The 17458-nt window shown below is 43.5% G+C and overlaps 1 protein-coding gene across 4 annotated transcripts in view; it reads left to right on the forward strand.

Annotated features, from left to right (window-relative positions):
* Nucleotides 1-17458, forward strand: part of LOC139371327 (voltage-dependent calcium channel subunit alpha-2/delta-2-like) — a 279472-nt gene that overhangs the window by 203319 nt on the left and 58695 nt on the right. For all 4 annotated transcript variants that reach the window (XM_071111658.1, XM_071111660.1, XM_071111656.1 and 1 more), the window contains 2 exons: nucleotides 1777-1908; nucleotides 2015-2072. In XM_071111658.1, coding sequence (XP_070967759.1) covers nucleotides 1777-1908; nucleotides 2015-2072 — 190 coding nt within the window. The remainder of the gene's footprint in view (nucleotides 1-1776; nucleotides 1909-2014; nucleotides 2073-17458) is intronic.

The following is a 17458-nucleotide window of genomic DNA, read 5'->3' on the forward strand; positions in this document are numbered from 1 at the left end:
GTTTTATAGCCCATGTCCCTTCACAGAGGCGGGCCTGCAAGGATTTTGCAAATGTAACATCAGTAGGGTAGAGAGAGGAAAAAGAGGGAAAGAGGTATTTATGACGGTCATAAACCTACCCCCAAGCCAACGTCATGACACCTGCCTGCCTGTCCAGCATCACTACTCTGGACGGTTCTGACTTTGAATACGTGGACAACTACAAATACCTAGATGTCTGGTAAGACTGTAAACTCTCCTTCCAGACTCACATTAAGCATCTCCAATCCAAAATTAAATCTAGAATCGGCTTCCTATTTCGCAACAAAGCATCCTTCACTCATGCTGCCAAACATACCCTCGTAAAACTGAATACCCTACTGATCCTTGACTTTGGCGATGTCATTTACAAAATAGCCGCCAACACTCTACTCAGCAAATTGGATGCAGTCTATCACAGTGCCATCCGTTTTGTCACCAAAGCCCCATATACTACCCACCACAGTGACCTGTATGCTCTCGTTGGCTGGCCCTCGCTTCATATTCGTCGCCAAACCCACCGACTCCAGGTCATCTATAAGTCTTTGCTAGGTAAAACCCCGCCTTATCTCAGCTCACTGGTCACCATAGCAGCACCCACTCGTAGCACGCACTCCAGCAGGTATATTTCACTGGCCGCCCCCAAAGCCTATTCCTATTTGGCCGCCTTTCCTTCCAGTTCTCTGCTGCCAATGACTGGAACGAACTGCAAAAATCACTAAAGCTGGAGACTCATATCTGCCTCACTAACTTTAAGCACCAGCTGTCAGAGCAGCTCACAGATCACAGGCGTGATACATAGCACATCTGTAAATAGCCCATCCAACTACCTCATCCCCATACTGTTATTTATTTTATTTATTTTGCTCCTTTGCACCACAGTATCTCCACTTGCACACTCATCTTCTGCACATCTATCACTCCAGTGTTTAATTTCTATATTGTAATTATTTCGCCACCATGGCCTATTTATTGCCTTACCTCCCTTATCCTACCTCATTTGCACACACTGTATATAGACTTTTTCAATTGTATTATTGACTTTGTTTGTTTATTCCATGTGTAACTCTGTGTTGTTGTTTGTGTTGCACTGCTTTGCTTTATCTTGGCCAGGTCGCAGCTGTAAATGAGAACTTGTTCTCAACTAGCCTACCTGGTTAAATAAGGGTGAAACAAAAAATAAATAAAAACCTGATGTGGAATAGAGTTCCATGTAGTCATCTCTCTGTTTAGTACTGTGCGCCTCCCGTAGTCTGTTCTGGACTTGGGGACTGTGAAGAGACCTCTGGTGGCATTTCTTGTGGGGTATGCATGGCTGTCTGAGCTGTGTGCTGGTAGTTTAAACAGACATTTCAGTGCATTCAACACGTTAATAGTTCTATTGATGACGTCAATCTCTATTGATGACGTCAATCTCTTCTCTACTTTGAGCCAGGAGATATTGACATGCATATTATTAATGTTAGGTCTCGGTGTACATTTAAGGGCCAACCATTTTGCCCTGTTCTGGGCCAATTGTAATTTTCCTTCTTTGTGGCACCTGACCACACGACTGGACAGTAGTCCAGGTGTGACAAAACTAGGGCCTGTAGGACATCATATTGTCTTGGATTACCTCTTCATTATCCTGGACACCCAGTATAAGTATGTGATCTGCTCTATCCCCAGTGCTAGTGTGGTCATTGCCATGTTGATTGTGCTGTACTGTACACACTGTGCTGACAGTGTGTCCTCCTCTCCTCTCATCCTGTCCTGCAGCACCAGTCATCCTGAATGAGCTGAACTGGACCCAGGCTCTGGAGAGGGTATTCATTGATAACCGCCGGGAGGACAGCTCTCTGCGCTGGCAGGTGTTCGGCAGCGCCACGGGGGTCACAAGATATTACCCAGGTAGGTCCCGGATCGTTATTAATAAGGGTATTATCAACTTGAACTATAAATAAAAAAGATCAAGCTGATGTTCAGAATGATGTTTTACATTTCCTTCTTTTTCCAGCCACTCCATGGAGAGCACCCAATAAGATTGACCTGTATGACGTCCGCAGGCGGCCATGGTGGGTACACTGCAAATTGATCGGTGTTGATTTTTCAGTGTTACATTTCTAGTGTTGATTCAGGAATTAAATTTACTCTGTACGAGTTAAATTAGCACTCAGTGATGTAAAACTACCCTTAGTGTTGGTGTTTATAAGCAGAGTTATTGTTTTACTCTGTAGAGAGTAAAACAGTCTCATCAAAACTACGCCCATCTTTATCATATTTCCCAGCATGCTCTACTGCAGGTAGATTTTTTTAGATTGTTTTTAATATCTGTGTTTTTGCATGTGATTGTTTTTGCATTGATTGATTAATCTTATGCTACACAAAGATAAATAGCATACATTTTTCTAAACTAATCCAATCAGTTAGTTCGTTTTCGCCAATAGAAGAGGAGATTTTTTAATTTTGCTTCTGTAGTCTCACCAGGGTGCCTGCGCACCGGCCTCTATAGAGCCTCACAGTGGAGTTGTCATAATACCCATAAAACCTAGTGGTTAAACAGGGAAATGTTTTCAATCGTTTCCCATAAGGGATTTTAGGCTGTGTTTCGTGGAGGCTTACCCTGGCGTTTTGTTAACCGTGTAAAACTCTCTCGGACGAGGTGACTTTTATTTTTATTTGCCTCTATTTACACTCATATTTGAAAATGCTAATTAGCGTTCAAGTAGTCATCATGCAAAACTACAAATCCCTGAAAGCTCCTGCACGTCATCTCTAGCTGATACCTTTGCTAACAGGTATTGTGTCAATTTAAAACTTGCACAAGTTCACAGAATTGTCCATTTAAAGAAATTTAGCCAATTTATTACTACATTTAGCAAACATTAGATAGTTAATTCTTGATCCTACTTGAGACGCAGATGTCTCAACTAGGCACCTGGAAATGCAAATGCACTACGCTAAATGCTAAATGTACTCGTTAAAACTCAAACGTTCATCAAAATACACATGCAGGGTATAGAATTAAAGCTACACTCGTTGTGAATCTAGCCAACAAGTCAGATTTTTAAAATGCTTTTCGGCGAAAGCATGAGAAGCTATTATCTGATAGCATGCAACACCCCAAAATGCCTGAATGCGACGTAAACAAAAGATTTAGCGTAGCCGGCGCTACACAAAACGCAGAAATAAAATATAAAACATTCATTACCTTTGACGAGCTTCTTTCTTGGCACTCCTATATGCCCCATAAACATCACTATTGGGTCTTTTTTTCGATTAAATCAGTCCATATATACCCAAAATAGCCATCTATGGAAGCTGTGTAATTCAGAAAAAAACATTGTTTTAAAACGCAGCGTCATTTTTTAAAATTAAAAAAGTCGACGATAAACTTTCACAAAACACTTCGAAATACTTTTGTAATCCAACTTTAGGTATTAGTAAACGTTTATAATATATCAAAATGATCACAGGGCGATGTGTATTCAATAGCTCCTCGTCTTCAAATCAATGGCCGAAAATGTGCACTTCAAAACATCCTGGCGGAGACCGGAAGAAATGGAATCCAGTTAGTTGGATTTACCAACAAAAAACTCCCCGGATAATGACGACAATGTGTGGAATCTGTAGGAATTGCATGCAGGTCCATAATTAATTTTGTGCCCTTTTAACAATCCATGAAAGTGACGCATGGATATTATTTTTAGCTTTCAGTGAGCAGTTTTTCTTGCGCTTTTCGATGAAACACACGATCTGTTATAGTCACAGCCGTGATTTAACCAGTTTTAGAAACTTCAGAGTGTTTTCTATCCACACATACTAATCATATGCATATACTATATTCCTGGCATGAGTAGCAGGACGCTGAAAAGTTGCGCGATTTTTAACAGAATGTTCGAAAAAGGAGGGGGTAGGCTTAACAGGTAATCCAGAAATTCTTACCTTTGCCTCAATTCAGCAGTCTCATCCAGATCATCATGATGGCATTTGTAGTTCTTTATAATAGCCACATTTGCAGCTAATTAGCGTTTCATTTATGTCTTTCGCCTCCGATTCATTGAAGTAGAAGTTATTGACCAAATCGAAGTTAGTGATCGCTGTTGATGTCTAGAAGCTTTTTTTGGTCATAGAAAACGATAATGGAAACATTATAAACAAAAGAAGATCAACACAAAAATATACAAAATAGCACAATTGGTCAGGAGCCCGTAAAATAACTGCCATTCCCTCCGGCGCCATTCCCATCATCGGTGGTAACTCTCCAATTCACTCGAAAAGGCAAGGCACACAGGGAAATCATATTGAAGATGTGGCTTAGTGGGGGTGTGGCTTTCAATTAGGTATTTTTGGCCACCCGTGAGTGGAAATGTTGTACCAGTTTAAGTGGTCTATGGTTATGTTCATTAAAGTTTGAGCATGGCGGCTGACAGGCTTGAAGTCTTCATGAATGCGTACATAAGAGCATGTGGCAAAGACTTGTAAATATTAAAATATTATTGTAATGTCCTTAACCCAACACTGAAATCAAATCAAATTTTATTTGTCATATACACATAGGGAGCAGATGTTAATGCGAGTGTAGCGAAATGCTTCTGCTTCTAGTTCTGACAGTGCAGTAATATCTAACAAGTAATCTAACAATTCCTCAACTACCTAATACACACAAATCTAAAGGGGGTGAATGAGAACATCTACGTATAAGTATATGGATGAGCGATGGCCGAGTGGCATAGGCAAGGTGCAATAGATGGTATAAAATGCAGTATATACATGTGATATGAGTAATGTAAGATATGTAAACATTATTAGTGCCATTATTTAGAGTGGCATTGTATAAAGTAACTAGTGATCCATTTATTAAAGTGGCCAGCGATTGGGTCTCAATGTAGGCAGCAGCCTCTCTGAGTTAGTGATTGCTGTTTAGCAGTCTGATGGCCTTGAGATAGAAGCTGTTTTTCAGTCTCTCGGTCCCTGCTTTGATGCACCTGTACTGACCTCACCTTCTGGATGGGAGCGGTGTGAACAGGCAGTGGCTCAGGTTCTTGATGTCCTTGATGATCTTTTTGGCCTTCCTGTGACATCGGGTGCTGTAGGTGTCAAGGAGAGCAGATTGTTTGCCCCCGGTGATGCTTTGTGCAGACCGCACCACCCTCTGGAGAGCCTTGCGGTTGAGGGCGGTGCAGTTGCCGTACCAGGCTGTGATACAGCCCGACAGGATGCTCTCGATTGTGCATCTGTAAAAGTTTGTCAGGGTTTTGGGTGACAAGCCAAATTTCTTCAGCCTCCTGAGGTTGATGAGGCGCTGTTGCGTCTTCGTCACCACACTGTCTGTGTGAGTGGACCATTTCAGTTTGTCTGTGATGTGTATGCCTAGGAACTTAAACTTTCCACCTTCTCCACTGCTGTCCCTTCAATGTGGATAGGGGGGTGCTCCCTCTGCTGTTTCCTGAAGTCCACGATCATCTCCTTTGCTTTGTTGATGTTGATTGAGAGGTTGTTTTCCTGAGACCACACTTCGAGTGCCCCCACCTCCCCCCTTTAGGCTGTCTCGTCGTTGTTGGTAATCAACCCCACAACTGTTGTGTCATCTGCAAACTTGATTATTGAGTTGGAGGCGTGCATGGCCACGCAGTCGTGGGGGAACAGGGAGTACAGGAGGGGGCTGAGCACGCACCCTTGTTTGGACCCCAGTGTTGAGGATCAGCGAAATAGAGATGTTGTTTCCTTCACCACCTGGAGCGGCCTGTCTGAAAGTCCAGGACCCAATTGCACAGGGCAGGGTTGAGACCCAGGGCCTCCAGCTTGATGATGAGCTTGGAGGGTACTATGGTGTTGAATGCTGAGCTGTAGTCAATGAACAGCATTCTTACATAGGTATTCCTTTTGTCCAGATGGGATAGGGCAGTGTGCAGTGTGATGGCGATTACGTTGTCTGTGGACCTGTTGGGGCAGTATGCAAAATGAAGTAGGTCTAGGGTAGCCGGTAAGGTGGCGGTGTTATGATCCTTGACTAGCCTCTCAAAGCACTTCATGATGACAGAAGTGAGTGCTACGGGGCAGTAGTCATTTAGTTCAGTTATCTTTGCATTCTTGGTTTCAGGAACAATGGTAGCCACCTTGAAGCATGTGGGGACAACAGACTGGGATAGGGAGCGATTGAATATGGGGCGTAGTCCTTGTTAGCGGGCCGCGACGGTGGCACTGTGTTATCCTCGAAGCGGGCAAAGAAGGCGTTTAGTTTGTCTGGAAGCGTGACTTCGCTGTCCGTGGCGTGTGTGGTTTTCTTTTTGTAGGCAGTGATTTCCTGTAGACCCTGCCGTATACGTCTCTTGTCTGAGCCGTTGAATTGCGACTCCACCTTGTCCGTGTACTAGCATTTCGCTTGATTGATTTCCTTGCAGAGGGAATAACAACACTGTTTATATTCAGTCATATTCCCAGACATCTTTCCATGGTTAAATGCGGTGGATCGCGCTTTCAGTTTTGCACTTATGCTGCCATCTATCCACGGTTTCTGGTTAGGGCAGGTTTTAATAGTCACAGTGGGTACAACATCTCCAGTGCATTTCCTTATAAACGCACTCACCGAGTCAGCGTATAGGTTGATTTTCTTCTCCGAATGACCTTGTCAAGAGATAACCACTTGGTTATTGAATAACACCATTGGTGTAAACTACATACACTTCCTAGTGTTAAAAATACTATATCAGGTGTAATTTCATAACACTGAAAGTGTTAATTCCCTAACACTGACAAAGTTTAACAGCGTCAGCACTAAGCAGTGTTCATTTAACACTCAAAAGTGTGGCCCCGTATAGACACTGGCCCAGTGTTAAATGTAAGACTGTCAGTGTTGATTTAACACTGGAGAATTTGCTGTGGTTTAATGTTTATTTTCTACAGAATCCTGCTTTATTCTAGGATATGCTATTCAATCTGAGGACAATAACATCATTTGGTTAGATATGAATGGTTCAAATAGTATATGCTTCCAATACACTTGCAACATCTCAATGAATTAAAGCAATATGTATTATAAACACGTTATTGTTCCTGATGCACATTCTATAGAATGCCAGATATTCTGGTATCAAATATTCAAGCCCCACATATTTAAATATTTGGAATTAGAACTCTGTCATTGTCTTGTAGTGGGAAATTGAATGTAACCAATCCTATATTGTGTTCCTGCAGGCTTAGTCTACCATGAACCTTAGTTATCCCTCTTTCCTCCGAACTTAAAGGGATACTTCAGGGCAATGAAGCCCTATGTCTACTTCTCCGTCGCCAGATTGAGATGAATTTGTGGATACCATTTTTATGTCTCTGCGTGCTGTTTGAAGGAAGTTGCTACCTAATATTAACGCAATGTCTGGAAATCTATAGTAACTGCTAGCATGCTAATAGATACCATAGACTTCCAGGCATTGTGCAAACACTAGTTAGCATTGGCTCACAAAACTACCTCTAACTTCCTTCGTACTGGAGACATAAAAATGGATTCCATGAGTTCATCAGACTCCCTTTAATAGAATAGTGCTGTCCTTTGTTTCAGGCCGTTGAGGTTAAAGCATTATCTAACCCCTATTTACCTCAGTGAGTTACCACAGTGAATTTATTCTCTTCAATGACCACAGCCAAGTGGCAAATAAGATATGGAATAGTAGCATTGCGGTGTTGTGTTGTGTTCACCTGCCATTTGGCTTGTGAATCCCTACTGTGTTGTGTTGTGTTCACCTGCCATTTGGCTTGTGAATCTCTACTGTGTTGTGTTAAGTGTTCACCTGCCATTTGGCTTGTGAATCCCTACTGTGTCTCAGATCTCTGCTAGGGCCAGGGTTCAGAGAGGATGCCAGTTTGACGTTTTCGACAGCACAGGGGTGTGTGCGGCCAAACAGCCCCCCCTCACCCCTCCATCCCTCCATCCTGCCTCCACCTGTCATAGTCGCTCTGTGGAATAGTTGCCTGTTGCCTGGGCACAGATTAAAGCACCTTGGACATAATCATGACAGCCACGTTGATTAGAGTTGATGGTGGTTTCTGTCCCTGGCTGTCTCTCTGTGTCCATCTCCAACTATGCCTGGTTGGCTGTTTCAGGTCAGGCCAGGGATTGGCCAGGGGTGTTGGATGGGCAGGACGGCAATGCACTGAGACAAACAACAAACTCCCACTGTATAGGAGTAACATACTTACAGTATACTCTAGGTGTATTTGTCAGGTAAAGAAGCAATGTATTTATATCAATATAAATAAAATAGAGTATGGTTGCCTGGCTACTCAGACTCCTGAGTGGCCCAGCGGTCTAAGGCACTGCATCTCAGTGCAAGAAATGTCACTACAGTCCCTGGTTCGATTCCAGGCTGTATCACATCCGGCTTTGATTGCAAGTCCCATAGGGCGGCACACAATTGGTCCATGTTTGGACGGGGTAGGACGTCATTGTAAATAAGAATTTGTTCTTAACTGACTTGCAAGGTTAAAAAAATTGAAATACAAAAACAATTCTCCAGCCAAATGCTACTCCACGTCCACAGATGTTAGTTTCTTATCCACAATGAGTTTGGATCTGAGTACGTCCCCGATCCATCACCGACTGAGAACACATTCGTGGCTGCCTGATTTGTCCAGAAACCGATGGATTGTTCCATAGCCAGAACACAAATGGGTAAAGAGGCGTTTTAGAAAATTTGGCATTGGCTTTGATAGTCTGATTTGGTTAGAGACGATCCAACCACTGATTACTTTGTTTTGTACAACGCCTCTCGCCCTACTCATCACCACAAATCACTTCAATGATGGTAGTCTCAGACTAAAGTTTGTTGCGAACAACAGAGCAGCGGAAGAATTTAGTGTCAGTCGTGAGACTAAGATTATGCCTCATTATACACCCATATTAACATGCTATTACAAACAGTTACACACACATATAAAAGCTACTCAAAGGTGGGACTGAGTTGAAGGTGAGGGAGAAGCTAATGCTAAGCTGAACTAAACTTTTTGTCAAGTAGATGTATTTGTCAAGTTTGTATTTATTTGTTTTTTGTTTCACTCTTATTTAACCAGGTAGGCCAGTTGAGAACAAGTTCTCATTTACAACTGCGACCTGGCCAAGATAAAGCAAAGCAGTTTGACACATACAACAACACATGGAATAAACAAACATACAGTCAATAATACAGTAGAAAAAGTATATATACAGTGTGTACAAATTAGGTAAGATAAGGGAGGTAAGGCAATGAATAGGCCTTGGTGGCAAAGTAATTACAATATACCAATTAAACACTGGAGTGATAAATGTGCAGAAGATGAATGTGCAAGTAGAGATACTGGGGTGCAAAGGAGCAAGATAAATAAATACATACAGTAATTGGGATGAAGTAGTTGGAAGTAAAGGTGCAGTGTATTTGTATCAATATGAACAACCTAGAGCAGGGTATCCCTTACGAAAAAAGATTGCAGTCAGAGTGCATTATGTGGCAAATGCTGCATCCAAAATAACACAGCGTTTTTTACTACAGCTATTCTGCAGTCCAAAGTACGACAGTTGACTGCAGTTACTACACTTTTACTGCAGTCTTTTCTAGTAAGGGTTCCTAACTCCATCACCCCCCCCCCCCACTCCCCCCCATGAACACAGCGTAATTAAGTTGTTTGTGTTAACGTGATGCAGTACACCGCTGACATGTTGAAAGGAGGATCATGTCCTTGTTTTTCTCAGTACATGTACATTCGCCTCCAACATACGATATGACAACCCATTTTAATTCGCTTACACATCAGAAGAGTGAAGAGTCTTCCTTGAGGCAGAAAGAATTGAAGAGAGAAAGAGAGAGAGCTGTCAGAAAGGAAGGGATTTTGGATTCAGACAGGGGTAGAAAGAGAGGGATGTTTTCCACGGAAGAGCACCATGTCACCCCCTGGTTCTCCATGTTTGTCACTGCCAATTCTCCCATGTTTCTCCTCTCTGCCTGTTGGTCTCCGACTCTCCATCCATCCTATCTGTAAGCTCCTGTGGCATGTTGCCTAGCAACCTGTGCCCATGCAGCCTTCAGAGGCGTTACCGTGGCAGGGAGTGCCATGATGTGTCAGGTCAAGCTTGTATGATTATGGTCTAACGCTGCGTCCGGTTGTGACACTCTCTTGAGGGGTCAGCCAATCGCAGGGGGCTGGATTAGGTAAGCCAATCACGTGTGTGTTAGGTGACAGCAATAGACCTTTCAAGGGAACAACACATACACAGACACACATACGTGACCGACCGGCTCAATTTGGTCTTAGCAAAATTCGAAATTGTGTTTTTTACATTGGATAAAAGTAAAGACTCAGAGCTAGAAAATGGTATATCATTCACTACACCTGTCGAACAATGGGAAAGTAATTCTGCTTTGAAAGTTGATAAACTTGTAACTTCTCTTTTGAGAAAATGGCCCCTGAATATTTGGGTACCTACTGGAGAGCTCTTCTTTGTCTTTTAAAAAAATATATATTTTACCTTTATTTAACCAGGTAAGCCAGTTGAGAACAAGTTCTCATTTACAACTGCGACCTGGCCAAGATAAAACAAAGCAGTGCGACACAAACAACACAGAGTTACACAATATACAGTCAATAACACAATAGAAAAATCTATATACTGTGTGTGCAAATGTAGTAAGATTAGGGAGGTAAGGCAATAAATAGGCCATAGTGGTGAAATAATTTCATTTTAGCAATTAAACACTGGAGTGATAGATGTGCAGAAGATGAATGTGCAAGTAGAGAAACTGGGGTGCAAAGGAGAAAAAAATAAAAATAACAATATGGGGATGATGTAGTTGGGTGGGCTATTTACACATAGGCTGTGTACAGGTGCAATGATTGGTAAGCTGACAGTTTATGCTTTAAGTTAATGAGGGAGATATAAGACTTCAGTGATTTTTGCAATTAATTTCAGGCATTGGCAGCAGAGAACTGTCTACACCCATTCAGCATCGTTCACACCCTTTTAAGCTTTAGCCCCTCCCATCTATTTAAGGGTTCACATGTGAGGCTATGTACTAAACAACCAAAGATTTTAAGACTAAATGCTGCTTTATACTACAGGTGTTTGTAAATTTAATCTGGAGTGCCAGAGTGTGCTCTGGGCAATGTCAGATTGGCTGTTCGTAAATTCAGAGCATTTCACTCTCAGAGCTTTCAGAGTGCACACTGGACGCTCTGGACGAAAAGTAGAGTTGATCCGAGCGTTCTGACTTAACAACAGCAGTCAAGCACCCAAGCTAACTGGCTAATGTTGGCTAGCTTTCTAGCTACTTCCAGAGACAAAAGAGAGAACAGCTCATTTCACTCGCCCTGGAGCAGCTGGTTAGGCTGTTTTTATGTTATGCACAGCTTTGGTGACTGCAAATGTGTTTTTGGCAACAATTTAATTACGCTTTTTTGCCAACATTTACTGACACTGGCCATATTCAACGGGTGTTGAGCGTTCATAAATGCATCAGTTATTCTGCGCTCTGGCACACTCAGACGAAAGTGCTCTGAAATCAGAGTAGATAGCCAGAGCGAATTTACCAGCTACGGCTATCGACAGTTGTCGCACTGACATTATAAACATTGTATTGAAATAGTTACCAGCTAATGTTAGCTAGCTAGCTAACTTAAGGTGTAATTTCTGAAAATGTAGCTAACTAGACTATCTTACATGGATGGACGCTTCTCCCTCTCTGTCACAGATGCCATGGTTGCCCTTAGTTTGAAGATGTAATCCGGAGACAGGTGTTTTATACAACAGCCTTCTGTGTGTTCTCTTTTCGACTCCGTCTGCACATTTTTACTTTTGACCCCTTTTTCGTGGTATCCAATTGGTAATTATTGTCTTGTCGCTGTAACTCGGGAGAGGCAAAGGTCAAGAGCCATGCGTTCCCCAAAACACAACCAAACTGCACTACTTCTTCACACAATGCCCGCTTAACCCAGCCACACCAATGTGTCAGAGGAAACACCGTACACCTGGCAACCGTGTCAGTGTGCATGCGCCCAGCCCGACACAGGAGTCGCTAGAGCGCGATGGGATAAGGACATCCCTGCCAGCCAAACCCTCCCCTCACCCGGACAACTGTGCACCATCCCATGGGTCTCCCGGTCACAGCCAGTTGCGACATAGCCTGGATTTGAACCAGGATCTCTAGGGTCACAGTTAACAACTGTGATGCAGTGCCTTAGACCACTGCACCACTCGGGAGGCCATGTTAGTCAACATATCTATAATTAGATACATGCAGCCTCTCTTCTGTCATTACTTCCCTAGAAGACTAAATAAACCCTTGATCACCTGAATAATGTCATAAATCGATGAATGCTTCAATCTAGTTGACATCGGTAAAGTTTTCTCATTTATCTCAACTTTTCTTGCACTGCAGATGTTTAGGGACCGATGAGGAAATGCAATAACAAAAGAAAATCAGTAACATTTTCTGTGCAAAATGTTCAAATTACATCAGTTTCAAGGAAATACAAAGCAGTGAAAAGCACCTAACATATTTCTGATAAGATTTCAGTTCGGCCTGGATGCATATTTTGTGTGCTTGAAATAATGTCAGCTTTTATGTTGCTGATAAAAGATACTACCTTTACAGATGATCCCTAACTGTGCATTCATTCTCTCAAGATTCTGAAATAAATCATATTTCTCCACTCCTGTTCATGAGTCAAAATGTACATGTGGTGTATCATTTTACTGCAAGAAATGCTTAATTGTGCAGGAGTTAATGTTATATTAGACTATGTGAGAGGTTATAGACCTACAGCCAGTGTCCAGATTTCAGTTAGGCTACTATTCCATTTAAACCATCTGAACAGTAGGCTACAGTTCCCGTCTGACGACTCTTGAATTTGTATAGCACCTCACAATAACATAACTGCTTCCATTTCTTTTACCACTTCACAAAATCTTTCACAAAAATGACATTACTGTTCTGTCCCTCCATTTTATTTCATTTCCACTTTTCATTTAGTCGATTTTCTCTTATTGAATTAAACTCTGAGATTGTCCTTTTTGCCTCAGTGGATTGATATGAACTTTTCTACCCAAGTTCTAGAAAGCATTTGGTGATTGCCGTGTATTTGGCGCGCTACAGTTGGGCCCTGAAGCTTAGGCTACGCACTAACACCAGATCAAAATGATGAACGAAAAACCTCAATGTAGCCTATAGATATGAATTGCACAAGAATTATAAATGTATGAATTTTTTAATGCATATTTTTTATCGATGACCGCCACCCACCCGCTCTTCTTCCACAAAATACAGTATTTCATGACCCTAAACCCACCTGCCCCGCGGATATAACCGCAGGGACTGCTGCTTATGAGTAAACATGCACATCAATAGCACACACACACATCCTCTCACTCCAACACACAGACTCCCTGGACATGTAGATACACATATAAGCATGCACCCCCACAAACCCAAACAAACATCAGCACTCCTCCACAGTGACCGATAACTCCTCTCCTAATACTAAGCGATATGCTGTTATATATCCTCATAAATACCAGTAGAGAGTGCACAGATGCAATCACAGTAACACGCTCCATACCCCCGACACTGAAATGTGATTTACACAGGGAAATAAAAGGATGGCTTTCATGCACAGTTTGTGACCTAATAGACCTCCACCTTTATGGGAATGAGTTTAGGGCTGGTTGACCTGACCTTTAGATGTGCCGGTTGGGGTCCTCTGTGTGTGTGTGTGTGTGTGTGTGTGTGTGTGTGTGTGTGAGTATGAGTGTGTATGATTTCCCCTTTGAGGAAATTGGGGAAAGGGAGATAATGAGGCTGACTTGCTCGGTGCTTCCACAGATGGGCTCCCTCCCTCCCTCGTTCCCTCCCTCCCCCCGTCTGTCTGTCTGTCTGTCTGCCTGCTCTGCCCCCACTAACGGCCTCAAGAAAATTAATGGTCCAGTCAATACACTTGAAAGTTTCCAATTGCTCTGACATTAATTATTGACATTTGACCATTATATTGTCTGTTCAGGTTATCAAAGGAAGTCAGGGAAGAGAATGGGAGAGCGAGAGAGGTGGAGAGCGAGAGAGAGAGAGAGAGAGGTGTAGAGCGAGAGAGAGCGAGAGGTGGAGAGCGAGAGAGAGAGAGAGAGAGAGAGAGAGAGAGAGAGAGAGAGGCTCTGTTCACAAACAGAGCCCCAGGACAGCAACCCAATTAGACGCAACCAGATCATGAGAAAACAAAAAGATAATTACTTACACATTGGAAAGAATTAACAAAAACTATAATGCTATTTGGCCCTAAACAGAGAGTACACAGTGGCAGAATACCTGACCACTGTGACTGACCCAAACTTAAGGAAAGCTTTGACTATGTACAGACTCAGTGAGCATAGCCTTGCTATTGAGAAAGGCCGCCGTAGGCAGACCTGGCTCTCAAGAGAAGACAGGCCATGTGCACACTGCCCACAAAATGAGGTGGAAACTGAGCTGCACTTCCTAACCTAATCTTTATTTTTTGGGAACTTCTGTGAGTGTAATGTTTACTGTTCATTTTTATTGTTTATTTCACTTTTGTTTATTATCTACTTCACTTGCTTTGGCAATGTAAACATATGTTTCCCATGCCAATAAAGCCTTTAAATTTAATTTAATTTAATTTAATTCAATTGAGAGAGAGAGAGAGAGAGAAGACTAGAGATAAATATAGAGAGACAGGCATGAAGTTCTCTTAGCCAAGTGTTGCAGAGATCCCATTACCTCCCAGGTTCAGGACGGAATGCAGGGCCATAACAGATATTGATCTCTCAGAAGTCAATCTACCGTCTCTGTAAATATTATGGCTCCTTGTCAATCCCAAACAGGAGCTGAGACTCTGGGCTTGCCTCCCTCCCGGCTCCCTCCCTCCCAGCTCCCTTCCTCAAGGATCCCTCCAGGCTCCCACCTGGCTCCCTCCCTCCCAGCTCCCTTCCTAAAGGATCACTCCAGGCTTCCTCCCGGCTCCCTCCCTCCCAGCTCCCTTCCTTAAGGATCCCTCCAGGCTCCCACCTGGCTCCCTCCATCCCTGTTGGCTCCCTTCCTCTCTCCTTCCTCCCTCCTTCCTGGCTCCCTCCCTCCTCCTTCCTCCCTCCCGGCTCCCTCCCACCTGGCTCCCTCCCTCCTCCTCCCTCCCACCTGGCTCCCTCCCTCCTCCTCCCTCCCACCTTGCTCCCTCCCTCCTCCTTCCTCCCACCTGGCTCCCTCCCTCCTCCTTCCTCCCACCTGGCTCCCTCCCTCCTCCTTCCTCCCACCTGGCTCCCTCCCTCCTCCTCCCTCCCACCTGGCTCCCTCCCTCCTCCTTCCTCCCACCTGGCTCCCTCCCTCCTCCTTCCTCCCACCTGGCTCCCTGCCTCCTCCCTCCCACCTGGCTCCCTCCCTCCTCCTTCCTCCCTCCCGGCTCCATCCCTCCCTCCCTGGCTCCCGGCTCCCTCCCACCTGGCTCCCGGCTCCCTCCCACCTGGCTCCCTCCCTTCTCCAGACTCCCTTCCTACTGGCTCCCTCCCTCCCTTCCTTCCCTCCCTTTCAGCACCCTGCCTGCCTCTCCCATTCTCCCTCCTGTAGGGAGTGGTTCAGTCAAAGGGAAGGCAGCTCCTTTATCTGTATTGTAAATTATGACCATGACTGTGTCACAGTATGAATATTTGTATGTAAATTGTGACCTTGGCCCCATAAAGCATGAAACAAGTGATGTTGTCAAGAGACAGTAACTCAACCCAAACCTGCAAATCAAACAGTTTAGGTTTATAGTAGTAAACTTTATAGCTACTGTTTGATTGTCTGAATTCAAATGTTGTCTTGTTTCCTGATTTTAAACATTTTCCTGTAACATATAAATTATTTATAATGTTTCATACTATGGGCATAACATGAAATATGGAATGTGACTCTTGGTATCAACCCCTCAAGTAATCAACCAAAAAAAGTCTAATAAATAAAAGGAAGACAACATCTCTTTTTCCTGCAGGCTCTCTAGGCCACATCGTCCTATATTTTTATCTTAATTTAATCTTCATTTGGCAGCCACATCCACATGAGCACTAAGCCCATCATCACAAAACACATACACGCACACACACAGACATACAGACACACACACACACACAGCTCAAACATACCCTGTTAGTATCCACACACTCACAGGATGTACATACAAAACTGCACCCATAGATTCGTATACATGTACTCTATACATACAGTACAATATATACATTCAGAAACACACATAAAGAGATATTTATAGAAACATGCGCTCATGCACACATACACTCACAATTACACACACAACCATACGCCTGCACACGTACTAGATTCCAGAATAAGATCAACCTGGGCCACTCCATGTATAGTGTTATATCATCGTGTATCATCTGAAACGTACGGAGATAATTCCCCCGGTTCAAATGTAATGCACGCCACTCAGAGAAACGGGTCAGGGTGCATAAACACAATCTCCTGACAGTGTTAGCCCCCCGGCACAGTTAATATATTGATTTTACAGTGCTACGCCGTGAGAAAACTATTTCATGAATTCCAATGAGACTCTTTTACCAGACTGCCACGAAGGGACAGAAATACAATCACAGCCACGCAGAAAGCCATTGTGTTCTATTGGTTGTGTAACGTGTTGGGGAGGGGGTTTGGTACAGATTTCACAGCTTTAATCTGTTCTCATTTAGTGCCGTACCCTCTCCCCTGCCTTGAGACCTGCCGCTCAAACAAATAATTTTAACTGTTTTATGTTGTCATGCAAACAAATATTTACACGGTGAGTGGCTGAATAGTGTTTACTTTCATTAGCTTAAAAGCATTGCTTGAAACACTGGTCAAAACAGCTACCACATAGGCCTACATATAGTAATCATTGTGTGACCACTTCAAATCAAGGGGGTACCGGTACAGAGTCAATGTGCGGGGACACCGGTTAGTCGAATAATTGAGGTAATATGTACATGTACTGTAGGTAGGTAGAGTTATTAAAGTGACTATGCATAGATAATAACAGAGAGTAGCAGCAGCATAAAAGAGGGGGGGGGCAATGCAAAATAGTCTGGGTAGCCATTTGATTAGATGTTCAGGAGTCTTATTGCTTAAGGGTAGAAGCTGTTTAGAAGCCTGTTGGTCCTAGACTTGGCGCTCCGGTACCGCTTGCCGTGCGGTAGCAGAGATAGCAGTGGATGACCAGGGTGGCTGGAGTCCTTGACAATTTTTAAGGCCTTCCTCTGTCACCGCCTGGTATAGAGGTCCTGGACGGCAGGAAGCCTGGCCCCAGTGATGTACTGGACCGTATAAACTACTCTCTGTAGAGTTTTGCGGTGGAGGCCGAGCAGTTTCCATACCAAGCAGTGATGCAACCCGTCAGGATGCTCTCGATGGTGCAGCTGTAGAACCTTTTGAGGATATGAGGACCCAAGAGATATCTTTTCAGTCTCCTGAAG

The sequence above is a fragment of the Oncorhynchus clarkii genome, chromosome 17, assembly GCF_045791955.1.
Source record: "Oncorhynchus clarkii lewisi isolate Uvic-CL-2024 chromosome 17, UVic_Ocla_1.0, whole genome shotgun sequence".
In the NCBI taxonomy this organism is placed as follows: domain Eukaryota; kingdom Metazoa; phylum Chordata; class Actinopteri; order Salmoniformes; family Salmonidae; genus Oncorhynchus; species Oncorhynchus clarkii.